The sequence below is a fragment of the Carassius auratus genome, chromosome 49 (genome assembly GCF_003368295.1).
Source record: "Carassius auratus strain Wakin chromosome 49, ASM336829v1, whole genome shotgun sequence".
NCBI classification, from domain to species: Eukaryota; Metazoa; Chordata; class Actinopteri; order Cypriniformes; family Cyprinidae; genus Carassius; species Carassius auratus.
Genome location: NC_039291.1, coordinates 10,950,597 through 10,978,223, shown reverse-complemented (window position 1 = coordinate 10,978,223; position 27,627 = coordinate 10,950,597). Strand labels below are relative to the sequence as shown.

Sequence of the window (27,627 nt, the reverse complement as noted above, 5' to 3'; positions counted from 1 at the left end):
ACCTCCACCTACAAAAAATACATGAGAATCTTCTTCCATGTAAAACCCCATACCGTCCCTGTTGTCATTACTTGTATTCCCAAAACAACTGTCCATAAAACAAAATATACCCTCCAATAATACACTTCCCGTATTTGATAGTGGACAATGGCTATGGCAGTTCTTGCAAAATAAAAAAAAAAAGGCTAAGTTTAAGCTTAATTAGAAATACAGTGCCGTCATCATGGCAATCAACACACATCATTTTCTGTCAGACATTCATAAGAATCAACACACAGGAGTTTGGCTACTGATGGCAAGATAGACGGAAGACATAAAAACAATTGCCTAAAAAAAAAAATGCAAATATTCAAAAGAAGAGAGACCAATAGGCATTCATTAAACAGATACCGATGACATATTAGCTGTCAGATTTCTAATTACAGTGCCAATCATGCATGCTCTGTAATTAAATTTTTCTAGATGCTTCTGTGAACATGTTCTGTCCACTATAGTTCTAAAGCTGAAATAGACTGCTTTAGTTATGGAATCTGACAGCTGTCAATCATTAACAAGATGCCTGTGCATGCATGAAGTAGTCATCTTTTTGGTTTTTAAAGCAAAAAAAAAAAAAAATTATAATATTTGCTTAAGAATGTTTTTTTTTTGTTACTTGTTGGATGATTAACAACTATAGGTGCGATTCATCGCAGATGCAGATTTCAAATAAAACAAACGTTTTTTTTTTCTTCTTCTTCGATTGTTCCATCTAATCGCCAAGCCATAACATCTGGCCATCTTGTTTCCATCTATCCCATTCCTCTGAACATGCTGTATTCCTCTCATGTCCTTCATCAATCAGTTTCATCTTAACGTACTTTCATCTTTATGGTATCTTACCAGTGATGTTGGCGGAGATGAACGGAGGTCATTCCTGATTTAGAACCCAAAGAACCAGCCGAGAGAAGTGGATCATTACACACAAAGATCCAAGAACAGCCTGAACCCGCGCTCTGCGGCTGATTACATTCAAATTGGGGGGAAGAAACCCTGAATCTGTTTCCTCTAACTGTTCCTGCTGTAACCTGAGTGGATTCATCCCTGGAGCAGAGGAAGGGGTACCAACGGTCCTTCTCGGGCCCCTCAGAACTCACATTATTCAGGCAAACCACTCAAATTACACAAGTACCTATCCGTTGCCTGCAGCACACACACACACACACACACACACACACACACACACACACATCGCTCTGAGAAATGACCTCATGTGGTCTCATCTGTCAAAGTCTTTTCACTAAGGTCTTCAACTAGTCACTTTTAAACAGACTTGAGGTTTATGGTAACCTACATGAGACCAGGCAGTCGCCAGAGCTTTCAAATATGGTTCCAGGATTTCAGTCGCTCTGTCTTTCTCTCTATTCTTTCCTCACACATTGCCCTTGTTCTCAATATTTCATTCATTGTACCCCAGACAGAACTCTTGGCTTGAACTACAATAAGAGCTGTGGAAATGTTTTCAATTACTAAGACATGGTATGAGTCACGAGTTTATATGATCCGTCTGCAGATCTAGAAACACACTACAGTCTGAATCTAAATCGGGACATAGAGTAGATTTATGCTTTTTTTATATAAATATAAATTATCTTTATATATATATATATATATATATATATATATATATATATATATATATATATATATATATATATATATATATATATATATATATATATATATAATTCAATTTAAATCACCATTAAAAAGTTTGGTGTAACATTTTTTGGTAACACTTTAGAATAATGGTCCATTAGTAAATGTTAGTCAACTACTTTAGTTAACATGATCTAAGCAAGAACATTCCTTCTACAGCATTTATTAATCTTAGTTGATGTTCATTTCAATATTTACTAATGCATTATTCAAATCAAAAGTTGTGCTTGTTAATATTAGTCAATGCACTTTGAATTAGCATGAACTAACATTAACAAAGCTGAATAAATGCAATAATAAATGTATTGTTCATTGTTTGTCGTGTTAATTAATTAATTAACTAACATTAACTAATTAACTAACATTAACTAATGGACCATTATTCTAAAGTGTTACCCATTTTTTATTTTTGAATAAGTCTCTTAGACTCACCAAGGCTGCATTTACTTAATAAAAAATTCTATAAGAACAGCAATTTAGTGAAATTATTAAATTTAAAATATATGTTTTCTGTTTTTATATATTTTGAAATGTAATTAATTTCTGTGATGGAGAAGCATTTCTCAAGTGTCACATAATCCCTTAAAAGTCACTCTAATATGCAGATTTGGTGCTAAAGAAATCTTATTCTTATTATTATCATTTTTGGAAAAATGTTTTGCTGGAAAATGATTTTTATTCAGCATTCTTTGATGAATAAAGAATTCAGCATCCTTGCTGAATTTTTTTTAATAAATGAAACATACTGAAACATTTAAAAGAAAGCTTATACGCCACATAAATAATTTTTCCAGAAATCCCCGGATGCCATCAAAAAGATAGAATTAGTGAAAAAAAAAAAAAATCCCTCACCTGGAGAAGTTGTCAGGCGAGCAGGCAGAAATGCTGGTTTCCATGCTGTCTGAGCTGTCCACACTCAGCGTGTCAAAGGCACGGCCATTGTCTTGGTATCCAAAGGAATCTAGGTAGACGTTAGTCTGTGAGGATGCACAGCCAGCAAGCTCACTCAACCTCATTCGCTGCTCCTCGCCAATCTGCTGCTGACTGTGCCCTGAGAAATATGCCAACCATTAAAAGAAAACATGGATTTAGCAATAATGAACACTATGAAATAGCACTATTTATCATCAAGCACCACATGAGTCTTCCTGCCTGTTTTCAGGGCTATCTCAGCTTTACCTGAGAGTGCAGCATCACTCCCAGGAGCAGGTTCTCCATTCCTGCTGCCCAGGTCAGTGTCCTCTGGCCAGGCACTGCTCAGGGCGCCCTGGGGCCCTTTACTGTGCCCACAAAGACCAGCCACCGTGCAATAGTATCCTGACAACCCACACTACTGTTCAAAAGTGAGCAAAAAGTTATTGAGCACCGAATCAACACAGAATGATTTCTGAAAGCTCATGTGACACTGAAAACTGGAGTAGTGATGCTGAAATTTCACCTTTAATAGATGACATTTTACAATTAATTCATATTAAAATAGTTTACACAATTTCAAATTTAAACAGTTTCAATGGTAATGATTTCATTATATTCCTGTGTTTTTGATCAAAGAAGTACATGCAGATTAGGTGAGCAAAAGAAAAAAACACAATATCTTTCTGAACCCAAACTTTTGAATAGTAGTGTATTTGACAGAATACCTTACTCCGATTCATTGACTGGATCCCAAGCCCCTGATGACACCCTTCTTCAACCACAAGTCAATAAAAAATAGATAGATCCATATATTTGAGCTTAATATCAATTTAGGTGCTGTCTCCTGGAGATAGACTGTTTAACTTGTAGCCAGAACAACTAGTACTGCTAGAATTAGCTCAGTGGATATAAGATTTGACTCCACTACAACCTTGATAACATCAACCACATCGAGAAAAGGCAGAGACCCGCCTCTCTGATGATCCTACCCAAGGGACCTTCAGATAAACCATCCGACAATACAGTCGAGCTTTTCATCTACAACATTAAACTCATAACGCTCACATACTCAAAAAAGGCTTAAGTGTATTAAAATCAAAGCTAAAAAAAAAAAAAAAAAAAAAAAAGGTTCAGACTGACTGATCAGGTGGAAAAGAACACAGGTATTTGTTGGAAATAGAATTGAAGCATTTCCTGTTCATCATCTTCCCAACATTCTTTAACTATCTTCACAAAACAAACAAATAAATGCATAAAGCTTCCACCCAGATGGAACAAATGCTTCCTATTGGAGGACATCAATTCCTTAGAGGGAGCCTCACTTTAATTGTCCCTGATTTACTTGTTTTGATGGTCTAGAGAGCCTTAATGTGCCAATGGTTACAGAGTTACTACACAAATAACTGCTGAGATCACGAGTGACCATGGTGTTGTTGCATGCTGGGTAATAATTAATTTCCTTCATTTTTACCACTGTTCTGCAAATTTTCATAGGAATTTGCATAGAAATTTACACGAAAAGGAAAATTCGTTTGAGGGTGAAAGACTTCCCTAAGCCGATTTCGCAATGGAGTCATCATTTTTACCATTGGAAAGCTGTTCGGATTGACGGTGATTCTGTGTGAGCTGTGCTTCATACATCTCTACACTACTGACAACTGAAAATTTAGCTTTTTTTTTGTTTGCATAATTTTGCTAAAATTTCACTAATGTGACCGTACCTAAACTTCATTTTCTGCAGAAGAATTTGAGGAATTCCTGTCAAAATACCCATAAACACCCACCATCAGCTCTCAAGACTATAAACAGCTGGGTGACGTAATAATTAAAATCTATGAATAAAAATACAACAAAAACAAATGACTACACACACCTCATCATGCAGGACTGAATTACTAAAATAACATCACACCACTGTATGAAATAAATCATATCATGCCTTTGTAATGTGTATGAAATAGCAGCTTTATTTCATACAAGATTTAGCCTCATCCAATAAGACCCATAAAAGGCCCGGTGAGTCAAACAGTGCATAAAATTAAAGAAACACTACAGGTTTCTCCATTTCACAGAGCCCAGACACATTAAAAGCAACAAGAGTGGGGTTGATATCAGCCAATCACCAGGGCAATGAATGTCTCCCAAAGGAGGACATTCTTTGCCAGAGAGGACACGCTGGAAATGATCTTACAGGCACATTGAGAGTACTGAAGGAAGACTACTGTACCTTTCTAGACTTGCCTTCAGGATAGAGAATGTAATTAATAATTAGGTAACGTATTTATGAAGACTTATGAAGCATCAGTTTTGAGATGTAATGCTACATAATAACACTGTACATTTTAAACTGTGTGTTTGAGGTGAAGAGCCCTACCCTTGAGCAGGCGATGTGTATCCAAGTGTGTCTCTTTAGGGGAGATGGCAAGGGCTCGGGTCAACACACTCCCACAGCTGGAGCTTTGAGCTAAAGGTGGATGCTAAACACAGGGGGTGATGTTACAGTAGAGTGAGCTTTTACTGCATACATTTACAATCATTCAAAAGGTCCGGAACAAGGTTTTTGGAACATTTATTGTAACTTTTGATTAATTTAATGCTTCTTTGCTAAATAGAAAAAAATCTTACATCTTACAATTGTAAAATTGTTATTTTTAGACATTTAAAATTTTGTGACAATATTATATTATATTATATTATTAACCAAAAATATATTTAAATGAGCTAGAAATATTACAGAAAAATACATAAAAAAATTTTTTCTACTTTTTTAAAATAATGAACAAAGAAGAATTATATGTAATCAATGCACCAAAACATAACAATTTCATAATAAACAGCAAAATTTACAGATATATTTTAATAAAACGTTGTAAAGCATGCCAGGACAAGTTTCTATATAAGCTGTTTCAAAACCAGACAGTCTTTGTGAAACATATCATTAAATGATTTAATAATATATTTTATATATTTTTATTTTGAGTAGAATCGTTATGCCATTCACAAATGCTGGTTAAATTTCATAATTGCTAATAAAATACTGAATACACAGTAAAAAATACCATCCTGAACATGTTTAGTTTGTTATTACCATATTTATTATTTACTTGATGTATATTATAAAATGCACATTAGTGACTTCTATGATATTGTGTAAATGTATAATCGATTCTTACTTTAGAAGGTATGTTACGACCCAGAGTGGCACAGGTGAACTGTGGGGCTATGGTGGGCTGGGTCTTCTTCCGAGGAAGAGTGTCACTCAAATGAGTTTCGCCTTCCTTACCGTACCGCTTTCTTTCTTCTAGTGTGCGGAAATGCTGAGGAACAGAAAGCTAAAGGTAAGAAATTTCACTAATAATTGCACTCATACATGCATACACACATACTCGCACGGTTTTCCTGCCTGTAGTTGCACCGTTTTTTGGCAGGTAGAGGAGGAGGAGCAGGAAAAGGATTGAGGAAGGTGACCATGTCTTCAGGCCAGTGCACATAGGGAGGTTTAGGATTGGGACGAAAACATGAAGTGAAAGAGAAAGAAGGGATAGAGGAGGACAGTGGACAGGAAGAGGGAGAGTGCTTTGGCAAAGATAGGAAAAGAGAAAATCAGAAAATAAGAATGCTAGAAGAAAGTGGGCTGAGTGGACTAGTTTGTTTAAAAGGTTCATTAATGAAAAATTGAAATACATATCTTTATAAAGATATGTATTTACATTTGAATCCGTGAAATGACCCCTATAATTTAAAAAAAATGAGAGAAAGGGAATCAAATAATATAAATAAGTACCATGAAGTGACCTTTACTCTCTTTCGAATACTTGACATGCGCACAAACTAAATCCTGGACACGCTTAATTCCAGCACATATAAACCATCCTGATCACACACACCTCACCCTCTCCCGTCGGGGCAGTGCTCTCTGCAGGACTGGGGTTAGTCCCTGTGGCAGGGGCGTCAGGAGAGGACTGAAGTTGGGTGGGGAGGGGTTCTGGGGTGGGATCTACCCCCAGCTGAGAATACAGTTCATTGATCTCATTGAATGTAACATAGCCCTGGAGCAAACCATTGGGAAAATGGGGGGGGGGGGTGGGGGGCAGAGAGGTGAATAGGAAAAATACATACATTCAGGTATGTTAAAATTATTAATGACAAGCATATTAATAAAAGATGAATCACAAATTAAAAAAAAGAAAAAGAAAAGTCATTTAAAAGTACATGATAATAAATTAAATAAAAAAAATACATTTAAAAATGAATAAAATGACAGATGAATTAGTAAAATAAAAAAACAGGGATCCAAACGAAAACCTCTAAGGAATTTAAAAGAGGAAATAATTAGAGGTTATTTTAAGAGCATTATGAACTAAACTACCCAGAGGAGTGGCATGTTAGGAGGTATTTTGGAAAGCAGGAAATGAGCGACCAACATTATCTTGCATGCACATGCTAGTGCATTACCTCAGCATTTTTGATAGTCAGAGAGGAAAGAATAGAAGAAAACATCAGCCGGTCAGCAGGAAGTGGAGACAGGGTTTTGTGGGCATGGCAAAATTCACTATGAGGTGGACACACATCGGCCAACTGGAAGCATTCCTGGAATACAGGGAAAAAAGACCCTGTTTCCACAGTGTAGAAACAAACAACCCTCTGCAACTAAAGATTTCCATGTTGCAAGGGTCGTGATGAGGACATGGGTGAAAAAGCGATCCAATCATGATGTTATAGTAACCTTTTGGGGCCACACATGGTTGAAGTGCTCAGACCCATAACACATGAGCAGTCCAAGAGAGGATCCATAGTCCATTTTAAGAGAACATTTGCAGTCAGAGAACACTCAATCCTGTCAGACTTACCTCTTTCATACTGATGGGACTAACAGGGAAACCCAATTCCCCAGTGAGCTCAGAATATTTCTTCTCCAAGTCGACGAGATTCTCTTTTTCCTGGGAAAAAATGAGAAAGACTGTCATGATTCAGAAGCACCAATAACAGCTTTAAATAAAGGGTGCAAAAAAGGACCAAAAGGCAGTGTATCATGGCCATGTAGTAATATTACACAGACATACCTGCTGTAGCATCATCTGAAGATTATTCTTTTCCTTCACAAAGTTGTTCTTGTCCCTCTGAGCCTGCTGGGAAATCTGGGTATGCTGTTTCTTCAGGGCCAGGAGCCTCTCCTAAAGGTGTCACACAGAAACGTGTTGAACTGATCATAGTCAAATAGCCACTTTATGAGGCCTGTGCTAAAACTTTCCCATCGTTCTTCGTGGCAGCACTAGAATGATGGTCAGTAAGATTTTTTAAATAGTTTTATTTAGCAAGGATATGTTAAATTGATCAAATTTGACAGTAAAGACTTAAAATGTTACACATTATTTCCATTTAAAAAAAATGCTGTTCTTTTGAACTTTCTATTCAACAAAGAATCCTGGAAAAAATTGTATTATGTAAAATATTAAACAGTTAACTGTTAATAATAACTCTCAACATTGATGATAAGAAAAAAAGAAATTATTGAGCATCAAATCAGCATATTAGAATGATTTCTGAAAGATCATGTGACATATGAAGGTTGGATTAATGGAGAATTCAGCATTGCTCTCATAAAAATAAATTACATTTTACAATATATTAAAATAGAAAACAGTTATTTTAAATGATAATAATATTTCACAGTATTTTTATGTGTATTTAGATTTTAAAAAATGCAGCCTTAATCGTTGGTGAGCATAAGATGCTTTTTCAAAAACATTTAAAAAATTGTATCGAACCCAAACATTTGAACTGTAATATTGATAAACCATAAGTTACACTTAATTCACATATTTTTCTTTTTCTCTTTCTGCCCATCAAATCATTTGAATGCACCAAGTTGTTACTCATAAGAAAGAACTTTCCAGGATGACATGACATGAAGGCACCAACAGGCCAATGAATAGAAACTCACCTTCCGTGTGACGGTGCTCCTCTGGTATTCTGCGATCTCCCTGAGAATATGCTGTGTCTGAGTCTCTTTCTCCTCATCCTGACGACTCTGTCGTTCCAGCTGTTGAAACTCTAGGTCTTCAAACCGCTTGGTCTCCACCTCTAGTGTCTCTGCATCCTGATACACAAAGACATGAGGGTCTGAATTGGTGCTAGTTCTATATCTTCAAACTGGAAAGGAAATGAAGTCGTAATCCTCCCACAGTTTAACAAGCATCAAAGAACCCAACAATAGTTCACACCAAACCCCCTCTGCTCCAGCAGCCTCCCCAGGGATAGAGACAGGGGTTAAGGTTTCACCCTGCTGGAAGCAGGCCAATAACTGCTAGAAACACGCGCCACGACATGCCAGTGAACAGAGGAGCTGCCACAACTTCCACCACAGATTTTTTTATTAAAATGACACAATACAATAGTAGGAAGCCAGCTGAAATGTCTTTCATGAAGGTAAGACAGATGCGAGCGCTAGGGATGAAGAGGACAAGAACCTGGTTATGAGGAAGAGGTGGATGAAGGCTGTGTGTGAGTACTGACCCTGCAGAGCTGCAGCTGAAGTTGCTCTTTCAAGGCTTCGGGGCAGGTGTCCAACTGAGTCTTCTGCTCTGCAAGCAGATGCGCCAGTCGCTCTAACTTTACACGCTCCGCATCTAGCTTGGCTTTGTCCTGCATGTACGCGCATAGGATGCAGGGAAGAGGAGAGAAGGAGAGAAGGGTTAGTGATGGGGCAGGTGGGGTGGCAAGGGTTAGTTACTACACAGTAAGTAACAGCACAAGTGAGGCATGATGGATGTGGAGGTGTTGAATTAAATGAAGAGCATGAAAATGCAGGAAAATGATAGCTGACATTATCAACACTGAAAAAACTGTGAAATACCTCAGCGATCAGTTCGAACTGAACTGAAACTGACAAGTGGCCACTTTGCATGTTAACAACACTGCAAACAATGGCCTCAATAACAGTTTGATAACAGACACCAATGTTCAATAACTACTAATAATCATAAAGCAATTCTTGCATCAAGTAGTCCAACCATAGACAGTTTATGGTTGTCAAACAACAAAATGTTATAATATCACCGTCATGTGATAATTCTGTTACTCTACTTCCTACATAGGCAGCATCCTAATCAATTAACTGATTTAACAAATCAGCCATCTTCTTTAAGAGTTAGTATGTCAGAAATGAACCGTCTGCTAAAGGGTTTTTTTTTTTAATCAAAAGTGTCTCTGCAGCTGCCAGGCTAAATTAACGAAAGAGCCGGAAGCACCCGTGACCTCGAGATGCAGGTGCAAGGATTTCCACCAACTGCTGTCTAAGAAATCCCCTGCAAAACACAGCGTGTGGTGTCACTCGGGTTAGCAAAGGTGTATTTCGAGCAGAGCTGGAAACACCATGTGACACGGATTGAGAGGCTACCAGGAAGTGCAAGTGCGTGTCGGTCTGTGAAATACAAATTTATTTAAGGCTATATTTTAATATTTCAGAAGTAATAATATGTATTGTAATTGTAAATGTAAATGTGTTCTTTACACAAAGGTGCTGATAAAGATACTTAGAAACCATAGTTTGGCATAACTAAATTAAACTACCTTTTAAAAGAGCCATTAGCAAATCTAGAAGCAAAAGTAGGCAATTACGCTACAGCAATTTAATGTGGCAACTTTTAAATACGTTTCCATCTGACAATACAATTTAACAGCGTTTATCTGGCACCAGCAATATCAATTAGGGTAACACAAATCTACAATAAAAATTAATAATGAAACATGCTAAATTCTATACCAGACTCAAAACCAATGATGCACAACAGCAATTGGCTACAAGATCCCTCACAAGGACCTCTAGGCCTCAAATCAGTGTTACATTTTGTTACACTGAAGTCTGGGGTCAGTACGATTTTCTTTAAAAGAAGACTCTAATGTGCACAATGGCTGCACTTATTTGACCAAAAATACTGTAAAAGTGGAAATGTTATAAATAGCTACTAAAATAACTTTAACTGTAATATATTCCTGTGATGGCAAAGCTGAGTTTTCAGTGTCACACGATCCTTCAGAAATCATTCCAATATGCTGATATGATGCTCAAGAAAGATGTTGTTATTATGGTATTTGGTATTAATGCTGCTTTTTTGTTTAGTTTTTATTTTTTATTTTGGGAAAGCGTAAAGCTACAGTGAATTGGACACATACTTGTTCTAAAGCTATCTGGTTGTTATTAGGTGAACAAAACCATACCGCCAATCCAAACTGTATGCTAATTGTCAATCATCTTTGACGAAAGTGGTCCTGAAAACAGAAACAAAATAGTTCATATACTTTTTATATTTATATGAACTGTCTGAAAGAACTAAATCCTTACAAATGAATCTGACTACTGAACTACTGTACATACCAAAAGAATGGACAGTTTAGGAGAGCACATTTGAGTTAAGTTAATAACTCCACCGTTAGGTACTGATACACTGATATGCAGATTTTATCAAGGCACATACCTGAGATTTTTCCGTCTGTGCTTTGTCCTCAATGTCAGCAATCTTCTCTTTAAGTTTCTCCAAAGCGTCTTTTTCCTGCTGTAGCTGAGCCGTCTCTGAATCCTGCTCGCCTTCCAACAGAGCGCGCTCCACTTCCAACTAAACACACACACACTTCATTTTTTTACTCAATCTAAAGTTCTGTTTTAAACAAAATCTATCACAAAAAAAATCACTGTCACTTAGAGTAGCTACTGCAACAAATTAAATGATTTTTTGGAGAACGGTGATGTCATGTCACTACGATCTGGACCACCTAGGTGCCTCCTTTCACACAAATAAAAAGGGGCCCACGTTCTAAACCCATAAAAGCCTAACCTCACAAAACCACAACACAACACAGACAATTTGGGTTTACTGAACGGGGCTTTAATGGAACAGCTGACACAAGACCAACCTACCTACATATCATTAATCAGGCCAACTTAGGCAAGCTTTCTCTTGTGCTTTGGGCCTTGGGCTTTATAACAACTTTGCAGTGTCTAAGAGGGGATAGACATAGGATACGTTCTTATGTTTAGAACCAACCTGACAGAGTGAAAAACAATGGAACAGAAGCAGTTTGTAGGGATCAAGACACCATCAAGTTGATTAGATGGAAATACTGTTAGCTACACACTTTAACATCCATAGAACTTTCCATTCTACAAAAAGCGCCCATTCTCTGACATTGATAGACAATGCTCTAGCTCTAAGAGCAATTTTACCCTGTGCCTTCAAACCTCAGTAGGAGAGAAAGGATACAAATAAGAAAAATGAGGAAGACAGGAAGGGAAAGTGCATTACAGTGGAAATACAGTGAAGTCAAATCAGGAATGAAGAGCATAATTTAAAGGGGGAAAAAACAGAGAAAGTAAAACAGATTTAGTCTTGGCAGTTCAGGCATCCTTGTCTAGCTGTGGTCTTCATCACAGCTCCTGATTACTTTGCCACATGCACAACTCTCCCACACAGACACTCTGCCTTCACTACTCCCACCATCCCTGATCTCTCCGTTCCTCCAAGACCTGTAGATGTGTCTACTGTACCTCTCTGATGGACTCCTCCATCTGGTTGTCCAGGTCTTTGATCTTCAGCTCTAACTCTTCCATATTATTCAGGACCTGGATCCTCTCCTCCTCTATACGTCTCACATCCAGCTTCAGCTGTGTGTCGTCCTCAGGCGTCTGCTGAAAACAAGCAACTTCACAACTATACCAAAGGATTAAATAAAAAGCAAACACATAAAAGACATTGGGTCGGTTTAAAATTAAAATGACTGAAAATAGTTTTTTGAAATTCATATAAAGCTAAAATAAAAATTTAATTTTGATATCAAAATAAATTAAATAGAAATATTTGAAAATAATAAAAATGACAGAAGCACATACAATTACTAAAACTTAAAACTAAAATTGAAATGAAAAATAAATTTGTTACTATAAAAGTGATTTTAAAATATTAATAAATACTATAAAACTATACAAATAATATTAATGTAACACTAAACACTTAAAATAAATTAATTAATTAAAATTGAATTGTTTAGTTTAAAGCACTAAAAATACCAAAACTCTATATATGAAGTAATATAATTAATTTCATGAATAAATGAAAGCTAAATATAAACATTTAAATAAAAACTAATTAAAAAAAATGACAAAATCACATAACAAAATAAACTTAAATGAAAACTACAAATATCAAAATAAAATTAAATGATATATTAATGAATATTATAACAGTATATAAATAATACTGCAGCAAGCTTTATTGGAATCAGTTGTTTGGACTGTTAACTGTAAGTGGGAAGCACCAGAGCATTTCCGTCTCTTAATAGGTTCTGTATTCGTAAGGAAGCTTACTTAGAAGTTAGCTGCCTATGTAGACAGCAAAAAGCAGGGCAGTTAACTAGGCTTTGAAACAGAGCTATTGTGTGCATTTTGTCCCCTCGTTCAGGTATTTACACATTTTTCAGCAGCTATTAGTGAATGCTTAACCTTCCAAGATAAAATTATTAGTAATGTTTGGTTATGAAGCGATTCTTAATGCTACATTTATAACTGGGCTGAATGTCAATGCAAATAGTTTAAAGCACTTTAATGCAAGCCATTTAAAGCGTGGACATGCCCCCTTCTGGCAGCGGTGCTGATCTTTAGCTCTGAGAAACAGGATTCACTGAATGAACACCAATGAGTCCAAACTTCGAGAAACATTGGGAGCGGAGTGACACACTCCATTTCCTAAACCAATTATTTATCTAAGTTTTCAATATCCGTGGAAGGTGATCTGCTTATTTTGACTTTTATAAGCGAAATAAAAAGTTGACCTTTGACCTGGAAGATTCCACATGTAGGCCTAAGTGCATGTCATGTATGATTAGGACAGCACATATGGGTGAGAAGACTGCCATTCTTCCAGTTTGTGAGGCAAAGATCAACCAAACACAATGCACATGACCCTGCTATATTTGGACAGTGATGTTTATATCTGCTCATCACAGTTTATACTAAAGAGGGCACGTCTCTGAGCTGCTTCAGCTGTTTCTGTGTGGCCCAAAAGCGAGAAAAGGGGCCACTACAGATTTATAGTTTCTATAAAATGGTTTTCAAGTTTATTTAGTAGTTTAAGAATACTGTATTTGTAGATGGATAAATAACAGAACCAATGACTTCTACTCTTATGCAGAAGACTGATTAGATTTGTCCATACAGGAGTTGAAGGCAAGACACCAGCACATTCCTTCTTGGATTAAAGTGTGCGTGAGGTTGTGTGCATGCCAAGGAAGGGTGGTAAACTCCTATAACCACTCCTAAGTTTAACAGGAATTAGCAGTATGGAAAAGGACTAGCTTTACAAATGATTAAATTACCTAACAAGATTTAAACACACTGCATCTAAAAAAAGACTTCATGCTTGAAACCATATTGGAAAGCAATCGGTCTGAATCAATCTGAAACATAACATAACATAACAACATTAAATGCTGACATGGAAATATACTCTTTTAAAACAATTGAATTTTACAAATTAAAATATTAATATTACCATTTCACCCACAAAATACCTGCAATATAATATAATATAATATAATATAATATAATATAATATAATATAATATAATATAATATAATATAATATAATATAATATAATATAATATTTTTTTTGATCAAATAGTTTAAGAAGAGTTTGTTTATTTTGTTTATTTCAGCAATTTTTATTTAATATATTATACTACAGTATATAAAGTAAAATCAGGGGCCCTAAAAAGTATTTGGACATTTAAAATGTTTTAATGCAATGTAAATGCAATGACTGTTAACCAGACGGTACCAAGGTGATTTTTATTACATGCATGAAGTCAGTTCATTTCATTCATACAATTCTAAGAGTACCTTAAGTGGCTTAAAGGAAGCTTTATTAATTACCTTGTTTATCCGTGTCAGCCGAGGAGAAGGGGTGGGAGCAGAGCCAAGGACAGCTGTTGTCTCCGCCCTGACTTCTCTGTGTCCACTGCTCTTGTGCTGTCGTACCTGTCTCTCCTCGCTGGACTGGGTCTCCCAGGCTTTAAGCCCATAGTCATTTTCAGCAGGAATGCTGGCTGACAGACTTGCAGAGTCTGAGAACGTAGACTCATCATCTGACACCTGTAATTTCTCCAACTCCTTGTTGATCTTCTGCAAGTCTGCAACGGCCAAGCCAGTTTTGTCCTGCTCTGCACGGCCCAGCCCAGAGCACAGATTAAGGATAGTCTCCAGACGCTGACGTTCCTATGGATCAGACAGAGACAGTATGATAAAAAAAAATGCAGCATCAATCAGACAGCTGGAGGGAATGACAGATTTGGAAACCTTTCTTACCTATGAAATGCAAACAGATTTACATGCAGCAGTTCAGAACATGTTTGTTATTTGGAGAGGACTCTCATGCAGACATTTTACACTAATAGCTCATGGTTAACTTAAAGAAGGACATTACTGCTATTTCTTACATCATGAAGAAGGTCCAATACACAAACATCTTTGATTCCATCCATTTACATGAAAAAAGGTGCAAAAGTACCTTGAAAAGTCTCATGTGGACAGAGAGAAAGACCAGATGAAGACAACCAGACATACAGCAAACAGCAAGTTCAGGTGAGCATTTCCAAAGGCAAGAAAAATTATCTCATATAGCTAATAATGAACAACCTGTCCTGCATCACAGGCATATTAAAAGTTATTAAATCTATAATTAAGATATTTCCTTGTAAATCGAAACCTAGTCCATAAAACAAGCCCATCATTCACACGGCCCTATTCTTCAGAGAGTTCTACTCACCATATCAACAGATCCAGAGGTCAGACACATGACACACTGTGACCTCCACCTCACAGAAGGAGATCATGACCTCATCAAAAAAATGCCAGGTTCAGTCACTCTCCTTAGCACAGCAAATACAAATTACTGAGAGACATGAACTCATCTTCAGCGCCACACTAAGCTGGTGACAGAAACACAAGCGCTCTGATGGGAGGTTGATGAGTTGGTAGGAAGGGAGATTGCAAATGGGAGCGAGAGAGGGAGCTCTCAGAAACTGGGCAGAGATTGAAACTAGACCCAATAAAAACACTGCTGGCACTGGACAGGAAAGGATATACAAATAGGAACAGCGTGATTCAATCCTTCCGCTTTTATTCATTAGACAGGCTACCAGCCCCAGTGCATGAGCGAAAGGGAAAACTTCACTGGATCCCCTCCTATAATCCTAATCAATTTCTAAACACTCTCTGTATTAATGAAAGAATTGATCTGCCAAATGATAGTTATTGCTTTGTGGTGTACTTATTCTCGAAAATATAAAAACGTTGATGTTATTTGAATCACTCCTCACGTTATATAGCGTAGCACTAACAGGTAATGAAAAGTTCTAGCTAGAACAAGCAAATACAAATTTAATGGAACTACATTTATGATCAGGATCTGGAACAGGGGGATAAAAGCGGGGAAAACATCTATGTGCACTTACGTACAGCAGTGGCGGCTCCAGACAATTTTGATTGGGGGGGCAATGGGGGGTCCTGGTCTTTTCAAGGGGGGTCTCATGAAAACCAACAAAAAATACATTGGACATGGCTAATAACTGCTTATTACTGCTATTCAACAACAAAAACACCTTTGCAATGTAAACAAATGACAGGCTACATTTGTTATTCATATCCTTCACACTTCACTTTCATGTCAGGTATATTATGCATTATTATTGACATTGATATTTTTACATTTATTTCCAGATAGATATTGAGTTTACAGGCTAAAGTGGTCTTGCTGTTGTAAACACTGTTGCTATTGTAGAAAAAATATTTGCATCACATTTAAATTATAATTATATTTTAATTCATTTCTGAATTGTTTTTATTTTTATAATGATAATTCAGAGAATGAGAAAATCTGAATAAGCCTTACCAGTGTTGTGATAATTATTTTTACATGTTAAAAATAAATAAGTACTGTAATATAATAAAAGTTTATTCAAATAACATAAAAAAGACCAGACCCCTCGATGCCTGTGAAACTTTTCTCCCTCAAACAGCACTCTAGTGTTACTTCTACACTACAGGCTACACACAGTAATATAAACAACATATCTGCATGTTCTCTCACACCACATCGTTCTAGTAAAATAATAATAAGTAAATAAACACCAAAATCACTTCGCTGAGAATGAAACACCACTTACCAGCTGCCACGATGTTGAAATATCCTCTAGCAATTAAAAAATGCGCGTGCAGCATGAGGAATCTTCCCGGTTGGATGAGGTCACAGTCATCATGTTGGTCATCTTATTTACGGCTAAATTATTATTAATAAATTGTACTAATATTATGATTGGGTATGGGCAGGCATTCACAAAAGTTTATGTTATTACAAAAAAAATGCGAGGAAATTTTGCTTTTGACAAAAGGGCACTTAAGGGGCAAAGGAGCAGGTGCTCAAGTGAACCGGTTCTTTCGGACAATTCGATCAAATAAACCAGTTGAGAAAAAAAATGGTTCACCGGTTCTTTTGCGCTCGATGTAATGCCGTCATTGGCGATGATTGCCCTTCATTCAAGCCTTTGGTTTACCCGCGCTTATAACATTAGCAAAGAATCAGTTCAGAATCATTTACCAAAAGAATCAGTTCGGTTCAGATGCGCTCTGTGTCAGTCTGCTTCACACTGAATCACACATGCGCAGTTATCATCAGGTTATCGGTTCTCGAATCGGACGCGTCCGACAGAAACGGTTCTCGGTTCAGTGTATGAATAAATGTCGAAATAATTATTATTTATTATTGTTCTGCGTAGTTTGAAGAGAAACATTTTTGGATCTTTATCCCGAATATATATATATATTTTAATCAGGAAGAGGCTGGGGGGTCAAATGGGGGGTCAAGGCATTTTTTGGCAGGGTCTTGAGACCCCCCAAGACCCCCCCTGGCGCCGCCGGTGACGTACAGACATTCAAAGTCATTGGCAAAGCAATTTATATCTCTGCGAGCGACAAATAAATTGCCAGTAAATATATAAATAGATATCAATTGCATGGAATTTCTTTTTTTTCCAATGCTGCTGCCATTTGGAAATGCTATTGGATAGTTTTCTCCCAAATGTTTTTACCTAATTGGGCTCTGAAACAGGAAAAACAACACATGCTACGCAACTGTCCCATCATGAATAAAGTATGTGTTTTCTGGAGATGTACAACCATGGCTTAGGTCTGTAATAATATGTTTTTTAAAGTAACCCAATGAAAGTCTATGTGTGGATATATTTCTCCACCTGTAGCAGCCTTGTTTTCACTCAGTGCTGGCCTTGTAAAGATCACCAGCCTGTAGCTGTGGTGATAACTAATGAGTAGGCGGCCTACGATGATGGTTTGGTCTCTGCCCAGCAGGGCGGCGCCACAGGTGGCCTCCCTCAACCACAACGTACAAAAACTCTGTTGCCTTTCATTTGAACCCCATTGAGAGCAGCTGAGAAGCAAGAATGGGGCATGTTAGCATGGGCAGTTTGCCAGGATCATCTGCAGCTGTGGGCGGTCTCCCACAGAGAGTGTTTTCGAGAGGCCGGGTTCAATAAAAGTGGATGTGGTTCTGGGCTGTCGAGCTGTCTATTAATAGGAGGTTTATGCAGCCACACCTTTGCTGGGGTCTTCCACCACATCCACTACAAAGAACCAGAGGGGCCTTCCTGTACATAGTCTGTTAGTTATAGCCAAGTGAAATGCCAGAGCGCAAGTTTGGCAGGTTTAAGAGGACAACAAAGTCCTGCATAAGTGACAAATCTAAACATACATTAAGAAAAATGTATCAGGTGAATATTCATGTCATGTTGACTTTAAAGCAATACATGAACAACATAAAGTGATTAAAGTCTCTCACCAGTCTCTCCACTTCCTGTTCCCGCAATCTTTCGTCCCTCTGTCTCTGATGGTAGTCTTGAAGCTCTTCCTTTCCACTGAGAGAGCTGATGCTGCCCTTTCTCTCCCTGAAGCCACTCGGGGGACCCAGCCCTGCCTTTCCAAATGATTGCCTCCTCTCCCCGAGACCAATCTCCAGAGTCGGCGAGGGACCACGCATGGCTTGCCTGTCCAGTTCTGAGTTGCAGTTGGTGGATGTCAAACTCACCTTCTTGGCTTGGCGGGGGCTGGTGGCTTCTCCCGATGTCATGGTGACATCCGGAGGTGCTACGGTGTGTTTGGTATCTGGTCTGTTAGACAGCGAGATAGAGATTGCCTCAGAATTACCATTCTGATGGCTGGCACCATTTGGACGAGAAAGCTGCCTTTCAGGAGACTGATAATTTGGCAGGAGGGTAAGCTGAGTGTCGGCAGGTCGACAGAGTCGTGGTAGTGAGTGACTGTATGAGCTCATGCTTGTAAGTGACCCAGCGGAGTACTTTCTTTGTCGTGGAGCAGGTTCGAGTCCTCCATTATGGCTTGCATCTGGGGCATTGAATCTACGAGACAGACGGGGACTAGATGGCATGCTGGCTGCACCACTACCGCCCACTGGTGTTGAAGGGAGGGAATCAGTCGCAACGGTGGATGAGCCGTTCCACATCGAGAGCGCTGTGCCTGAGGTCCAGGCACGACGACTGCCCGTCGTATTGAGGAGCAGACTATCCTGAGATTGGTTCTGGCTCATGGTTTGAGAATAAGGAAGTGATGTGTCACGCTCTCGAGGGTCAGAACGGCGAGGAGATGGAGGCATGCCACTGGATGAATGTCCTGGCACTTTGGCCACAAGTGGTGGCCTTTCGGAGCTGTACAATCGGCGGGTTTGTTCTTGATAGGATATTTGGGAGGACGTGGTGATGGTAGACATCAAATTGGGTGTGGTGGGCGGAGACTGTGTCATGCTGAAGTAGGAGGGGGTTGATTCCCCATTGGCTCGCAAGCTGTTCTCCAATGCCTGCTTCTTTTTTTGTAAAGTGTCCATCAAATCCCGCAGTTCGGAGACGGAGCGCATCCCTCTAGAGCCAGAGACACCCAGACAATGACTGAAGTCACTGCTGAACTTCAGATAATCTAAAAATAAACACAAGAAAGGTTCTTCAGAAGAATAAACAAAGGTTTATTACAAGCAGCTTCTTTTTTGAAAAGGTCAGACTATTACAAGCATGAGAAAGTGGTTACAAGGAGTTATATAACTGTCTGCTTGGCCCTTGTTAACTCCTGGAATTGCTTTAATTCTTTGTAGGAGTATGGGGAGATGTACCTGAGACTCATTTGACCTGCAATGACCTGGAACCAAAAGATCATCAGTTTTCCCTCAGGGACCAATACATACAGTCATTTACCTTGCTGTCCAAGTATTTAATGTGGCATTACAGCTTGAACTAACACAAACCTAGCCAGTTAAGACATTTTGGAAAAGTCTAGAATGTTCAAGAAACAGAAACAGAAACTGAGTCTATACTACACAAAATATTGCACAATGAGGTGACAAAACATTAACTTAATTTGTTTATCTTTTAAAATAACTGTATATGATCCAGCGCAGGCTTGGAAGAGAGCGGACAAAAGACGTTCATGTTTAATTTGGCCTCTATGTCTGCTCTTCTATCTCCCTCTTTCACAGACACACTTTTCTCATCTGCTTTCTGGGCGAGAGGTAAGCTTCGCTCCGCCACGTGCCAAGACAGCAAAGATCAAAGAAATCCCACTTCAGATGACTGATGTGAATGCTCATAAACACATAAACTTGCACATGCCAAGAAAAATCACTTTATCTCTTTAAAGGTGCATGTGTGCGTGCATTAGGCTGAAGCAGAACTTAAATCATGAAAGGAAATAGAGCAGAAACTGAAAGATATATCACAAGGATGACAGGGTTAAAGGAAAGGCATGCAAGATCATACAAACTTTGACCATATATGGGGAGGTTCTGGCTAACCATTTAACAACAAGCTTCACTTAATATGGCTACAGATGCGTAAGGGTTAAAGTTTAAATTATACAAGTATACTGAGCACAGAGTGTGTGTATTTCCCAGGTTTGCTATGTACAATGAACTTTGAGTGAGTGGGTGCACATTTGTGTATGTGAAGATTCATTCCTGGAATCTAGCAACACATTGTGAGTGAGAGAAAGACTGAGAGGAGGTGGCAATGATTTATGTTACTCTCTACACCTCACCCAAAATGTTCAGTCAATCAACAGGGAGATTTCAAACCACATCTGTGTACAGATCACACATCCCACAAGACTGGCTCCCTGAGTGTGTGTGGGTTAACTTATATATACTCTATGTTAAATCGGGTAAAACTACACTTGCTGTTGTACTCAATGGTAAGAGTCGTTCATATAGATATATACAGTTAAATAATTTTTTTTTAGGTTTTAGGTTTGAGTTAGTCCAGCAATTCATACCCTTAGAGTTATAAGTTTCTATCTGACATGTAAAAAATGAGTTATTCACATATTTAACTTATTGAAATCATGTGATGTTTTTTGTGTGTAGTTTTTTTTTTTGACTTTTTATTTATATAACAAAAAATATTCTATCTATAAAATATATGGAATGCAAAAACTTTAAAGCTCAATATCTCAAAACCGCTCAGAATTCAGATAGAACCATACAATTCCAAGGAATTGCACCGATTTTCTTTAATAAAAGTTATTAATTAATGCCTTATTTGTGGCACTGAAGCAGCATATATATCATAAAAATTGGAATAAAAATTAAAATCACCTTTGAGATGTTTAATAATGTTCAATTTAAGAATATAGAAAAAAGAAAAAAAAAACAACAATTTTTACATTTATTAAGTTAGAAATAAAAATATATACAGTAAATGCACTTACAAGGCGTAAAGGAATTTGCTCAAAAAATAATGTACATTACGTTGTGGGGAAAATAAATTATTTAAAAAAAATTAATTAAAATCTGATACTAGGGACTGAGATTGGTCAGAGCTGCCAAATTTTTACAATGGCTTTTAAGTGGCATTTCTATACAGACATTGGAGCAGAGATTGCTCTGAGCAGACTTGTAAAGCAGACATTTAACACTCTTACAGTTTTTCTCAGTCTCTTTGGTACATTTCTCGAATCATCCTTGAGATTTGCAAAACAGTTAGTGCATTTCTCAAAACAACTCGTACAAATAGCAAAACACAATGGATAACCTTCAAAAGCCAGTCTCTTGCTCAAAATCCATAGTTCATCTCTCAAAAATAAATATCTGTGTCAAGTCCTTGTGTCATAGTTTATGGATAAGACAGTCGAATTGCTTAGTCATGTTGTCAATATAACAGTGTACTCTGGAGAGATGTTCTGATGTAAACTATGGCAACATTTTGGATGACAGTTACTGTATTGGACAATATGCCCTATGCTTATGTATGCCATATATCCATTTCAAAAGTACAGATTTACACATTACTGTATATTGACTGAAAGAGACTGGATAGAATTCCCAGTTACACTTTTACTAGTGGTCAGGCCAAAAAAAAAAAAAAAAACCTTTACAATGTAATTGCGATATACAGTTTTTTTCAACTGCTTACAAACATTTTCCAAAGTTTTCCTCTTTTTTTCAAAACCTAACACACAAATTCAAGAATTGCACACACAAGATGTAAAATGCCCCACATCTCTTTCAAAATGAAACACTAGAGTCAAAATATCACAAACATATTTCAAAAGCAAACATTTGTCTTACGTTGTAAACACCTTTAGGTTAATGTTATATTTTTGATTATGTCATATACGCACTGTTATTCAAAACCTAAAGCTCTTCTTTTACAGTTTTTGCCCGTTGCTTGAACACATTTTGCAAAACTTCGCTCATTGTGCCAAAACTCTACACACAAGTAAACATGACACAACACTGGGAAATATACCATTCACATGTGTCAAATTGAAACTCTACTATCAAAACCTAAACTCTGCTATCAAAACCTAACAATCCTCTGTCAAAGTGTAACTCTGATGACAAAATGACACATACTTGCATCATATGCATACACTTTCAGATCAGGGGGAACACACTAGTCTACTTTATATAAAACACTGCAGTCTTTAATTTTCACTGTTTATTCAGAAAGCATATTTTCAGGAGGCACATTTTCAAACAACCAAAAAAGCAAATAGGCATCCTCAATATTGTACATTGTAGCACTGTACAGTGCAGTAACATGAATTCAGATAAAGCAAAAAAAAAAAAAAAAAAAAAAATAATATATGCATGCAAGGGGAAAATATCCCCTTGCATGTCGAAACCATCCATGGATTGCTGTCACCTGAATGTTGTCACAGGTCTGTTCTATTGCCTGCAGGAGAGACATGTGGCGTGTGGGTGGACTCTCTGCCCAGCTTCCCTCACAGTCAGGCCATGGTTGATGACATGGTCCACCAAAGTTGCTCTTATATCATCAGAAATATGGGTCCGTGCATGGCCTCTTTGACCTCCTCCTACTCCTCCTCCTTTTCCTTCTCCTCCTCTTCCACTTCCTGCTCTTCCTCTTCCTCTTGCTCTTGCTCTCCCTCCATCCATGCTTGCAAAGTTCTTGAAATCGCTAAACTGAGGGCTTTTTGTAGCTGGCTGATTGGTGTTCAGTTTTGCAAGTAAGTGCCTTCAGTTGTGTATTTGAGTGATAGCAATTACCTAATGTGTTTTGTATTTTGGATACATGTGTTTTCCAAATGGCACCCTGAGATTTCATTTTTGAATGAAGTGTCTTATGTATGAAATAGAGTGTAGTATGCAGGACCAAGTGTGTCCAGCCTCAACCATTGTTAAACCATGGTTTATCACATGATCGACTACTGTAGCCCTAATCTCATTCGAGACCACTCTTCTTGTTCCTTGTCCTCCTCCATTTCTGACTCGTCCTCTTCCTCCCCTTGCTCCCCTTCCAACTCCTCTTAGTCGAACTCGTCCTCTGGCTCTCCCTCCAACTCCTCTTACTCTGTCTGCATTGTTTGCATCCATTGTCCAAAAGCTATTACTTGACCTTTGGCCTATTAATAGGCCACTACTAAAGTTATGATTGGTTGTTGTTAAGTAAAGCAACAAGTGTTTGCACATGTGAGGAGTTAGTGTGAGGCACTGATGAATTAGGGTGGCATTTTGATTGGTTGTGTTTATAAAAGGAAATCAAGAAACTTCCTGTAAGATTTTTGTGTGTTGCATAGAAAATTGTGTGTTGTGTTTTGCAAAAAGGGTTTAACGAAATTGAAAACTAAGTAAAAGGCCAAAAATTTGTGTATGGTTTTGCAGATTTAGTGTGTGGTCCTGGTGTTTGAGTGTCAGGTTTTAGAAATTGTGTGACAAGTAATATTTTTGTGTGTAAGCAGTTGAAAAAAACTGTAAAAAAGAAAAAAGAAATGGGGGCACAAAGATGAAAATAAGTCAATTTTCAGAATTTAAAACTCTTGTGTTGTCCTCTGTCTATACAGTAAAAGCTTTCCAACTGAAGATTCATGAGATGAACCTTTGAGCTATTTCAGAGACATTGTTTACCATTGGTTTATCATCTACATTCTCTTCATTAGTAAAGATTCACTTGTACAATTCATGCCAAATTTACAAAAAGTCTAATAATAATGTGTAAAAAAATAAAAATAAAAAGTGTGCTTGGCAGTTTATGACAACTAGATTAACCATTTTGCATTTAATGACTTATATGATGAACTAAAGACTAGATGTTCTGAGCGGTAAGACTATTTGCACAGAAAAGTATATAATACATTTTGAGCGACAAGACATTAGCAAATGATAATGTAGGAAACCGAAGATAAATGTGCATAATCAATTGCATGAATGTACAAAAGCAATCGCAACTTGATCAAAAGAATGATAAATTGGTTTTATGATGTGAATAAATGACTAGATGATGTGGAGGTTGTACAAGTAGTTTTGAGAATTTCATTTCTGATTTGAGAAATGCACCAAAGTGACTGAGAACAACTGTAAGCGCACACACACACACACACACACACACACACACACACACACACACACACACACACACACATATATAAGTCAGAGAAGATCCTCCACATATGTTGAGCTGGCGAGTTTATTTGTTTATTTGTTTATTTATTTGGGTCCCCATTAGCTTCCACAATGTGGTTACTAGTCTTCCTGGGGCCCATAAATGTGCTGAAACGTATGTACAGTTAAAAATACACAAATATAACATACATATAACTTACATATAACATAACCACATGTATACATTTATCCACATATACACATTCACACACATACAACATTTGAAAATGTCAGTACCTATAACAGTCACAAATTAACTGGTGTAATGCTATTAATAATAATCTGTTTTAGAGTCTTCTTAAAATTACATATGTTGGATATATGCCTTGTTCTTAAGTCCAATTTATTCCAAGCAGATGACGATCTAACTAAAACTGTTCTTGTCATACAATTGGACCTTGCGGATGGAACCACTAACACACCTGAGCTCACCTGACGCGTAACATGTGCGTGGCAATTCCCACTAAAAACCAATTTATCTACAAAAGATTTTGGATTGCTTTTAAATAGAGCATTGTGCATATAACAGAGAAGACTTATATTAAGTTTGTCCTCCACCTTTAGCCAGCCCAAACAAGGATGCATTTTATCCACACTGGAGCGAAAAGAGCAACCAAGGGCTACTCTTGCGGCTCTGTTCTGAACAATTTGTAATTTTTTCAGATGTCCCTGTGCAGCACTGGACCAAATTACTGGGCAGTACCCCAGATGTGACAGAACTAAAGATTGGACAACTGTTTTCATAACTACAATATAGTAGACAATATACTGAACATCTCCGGGAAAAAGCAATGCCTTTGGCCATTTTAGACACAATGTGGTCAATCTGATCAGCCCAAGAGAGCTGACTATCCAGCTTCACACCCAAGAGTTTAGTCTGACTCACCTGCTCTACCACAGATGTATCAATAATTAGATTTAAGTTGCAAGGCTTGCCAAGCATACGTTTAGTACCAAAGACTATACATTTAGTTTTAGATATATTGAGAGCTAGTTTATTAAGTTTCACCCAATTTGTAATGGCATTAAGTTCATTCTGCAAGGTACAACTTGTATCAGTTATTGTAGGTGATGCATAAAACATTGTAGCATCATCTGCATACAGTACAACATCTGCTCTTGAAACAGCATGTGGCAAATCATTGACAAACACAGAAAACAACAATGGACCCAAACAGCTGCCCTGAGGAATACCACATGACAACTGTTTACAATCAGAAAAGCTCCCGTCGAAAAATACCCGCTGACTTCTACCAGAGAGATAACTGCATATCAAGGACACAGACTGATGTGAAAACCCATAGCACTTAAGCTTAGACAGTAAAATGTCATGGTCAATAACATCAAAAGCTGCTGTGAAATCCAGCAGCACAGCACCCACAAGCTTTTTGTCATCCATAAAAGTTAGCCACTGGTCTACCATTTGTACCAATGCAGTGTTAGTGGAGTGTGTACAAAAGATCAGTGGTTTCAGTTTCTGTGGGGGTATGGGTACGGGTTTCAGTTTCTGAGGGGGTCGGGATAGTTAAAGAAGAAAGATGAAGAGCATGAACAGAAGATGCTAAGATAAGTTGGAAGACATGGAAGGAGGAAAGGTTACCTGTGCTGTACACCAGTGGAGAGACGGGGCTCTTCTGAGGCAGCATGCTTTTCATACGGTTGGCCTCCTCAGGATGGTTAAAGCGAAAGATATAAGATTTACCCAAACAGAGTGTGTAACCTGCCGAGAGAGGAAAATAAACACACACTTGGATCAGTCTGAGAAAGACCAGATTAGTGTTAATGTCACTCAAGTTCATAGTCCACTGAAACACAGAGCACTAGTGGACACCAGGGAAGCTGAAATATGAAATAACACTGAATCTTTCAACCTCATAATTCAATTACTCCAGTTGTCAGTCAGCATGGCTGCCAGTTCTGAATAAGAAATGCTTGTTTCACCATAAAAGCTGATTTATACATCCGTTTTTCCTTATTGTCTCTTAGTTGACTGCTACATCCTTAGGGTTGGGTCTGCTCTTTCCACTAATCTGAAAGCAGAGACCACAGAATGGCAGATGGATGCAAGCCTGGAAAAAAGGCATAGAAAGCTGAATAACAGCTCATGGAAAATATGTAGGACCTCTTTTTCCTCCTCAATGAAACCCCAAAATATTTTCCTCAGTGGTCCTTTTGCTAGATGTAAAAAGCTATGAGTTACAGTTTTTTTCAATCGCTAACAAGCGCTTAACCATACTTCAGATACTTTTTCTAAACTCTTAACACAGACTCACACCTACAAAACACAATTGGCCAAATGGATAATTTCCTTCTCAAAAACACATTTTGTTAAATATATACTAAATCTTCATTTCAAAATAGAACACATCTTTTTCTGCACACACCAACTTTACCAAAACACTGGAAATCTGACTCAAAATTAAATTATTCTGTCAAAGAATAACACTTGTTTTCACTTCAAAAGGTACATGCAGTCAATCAAAGTACACCAGGTTTCAAAATACTGGCTATTGTTGACATTACAAAAACTGCATAGACTTTTCATTCTCAGTTTTACAGGTATTTGCATGCAAAACATGCAATTCACTGTTTTACACTAAATTTCTTGGTTAGGAACTGTATGTCCAAATGTACAGTAATGTTCACATTCAAGCATTCCAGTAAAAAGCTATTTTTTTCCTTTACTGTTTACTGCAGGAGGTACAGTAGAAACACGGTAGGATAGAACAGAAAAGGTTTGACAGTATTGCTTACAGTGAACAAAATATCCTTAAAACACATAAGAGCATTCTGAACAAAAAAAACAACAACAGCAAAAAGGCCAGAATAAAAAGGGGGGGGGGGGGGGGGGTAAAATAAAAACAATCTCTCACTGCTCCTCCCACTGCTCCTGCTCCTCTCACTGCTCCTCTCAATGCTCCTGCTCCTCTCACTGCTCCTGCTCCTCTCACTGCTCCTGCTCCTCTCACTGTTCCTGCATCTCTCACTGCTCCT

General features: G+C 37.7%; 1 protein-coding gene across 1 annotated transcript in view; it reads right to left on the bottom strand.

The window, feature by feature from the left end:
* Positions 1 to 27,627, bottom strand: part of LOC113066191 (pleckstrin homology-like domain family B member 2) — a 44,482-nt gene that overhangs the window by 4,474 nt on the left and 12,381 nt on the right. The window contains exons 5-19 of the mRNA XM_026237943.1: positions 26,234 to 26,353; positions 18,511 to 19,658; positions 14,535 to 14,876; positions 12,155 to 12,292; positions 11,088 to 11,225; positions 9,127 to 9,255; positions 8,555 to 8,710; positions 7,674 to 7,784; positions 7,461 to 7,550; positions 7,066 to 7,200; positions 6,498 to 6,659; positions 5,989 to 6,186; positions 5,784 to 5,927; positions 4,985 to 5,087; positions 2,548 to 2,746 (exon numbers count right to left, since the gene is read on the bottom strand). Coding sequence (XP_026093728.1) covers positions 2,548 to 2,746; positions 4,985 to 5,087; positions 5,784 to 5,927; positions 5,989 to 6,186; positions 6,498 to 6,659; positions 7,066 to 7,200; positions 7,461 to 7,550; positions 7,674 to 7,784; positions 8,555 to 8,710; positions 9,127 to 9,255; positions 11,088 to 11,225; positions 12,155 to 12,292; positions 14,535 to 14,876; positions 18,511 to 19,658; positions 26,234 to 26,353 — 3,313 coding nt within the window. The remainder of the gene's footprint in view (positions 1 to 2,547; positions 2,747 to 4,984; positions 5,088 to 5,783; positions 5,928 to 5,988; positions 6,187 to 6,497; positions 6,660 to 7,065; positions 7,201 to 7,460; positions 7,551 to 7,673; positions 7,785 to 8,554; positions 8,711 to 9,126; positions 9,256 to 11,087; positions 11,226 to 12,154; positions 12,293 to 14,534; positions 14,877 to 18,510; positions 19,659 to 26,233; positions 26,354 to 27,627) is intronic.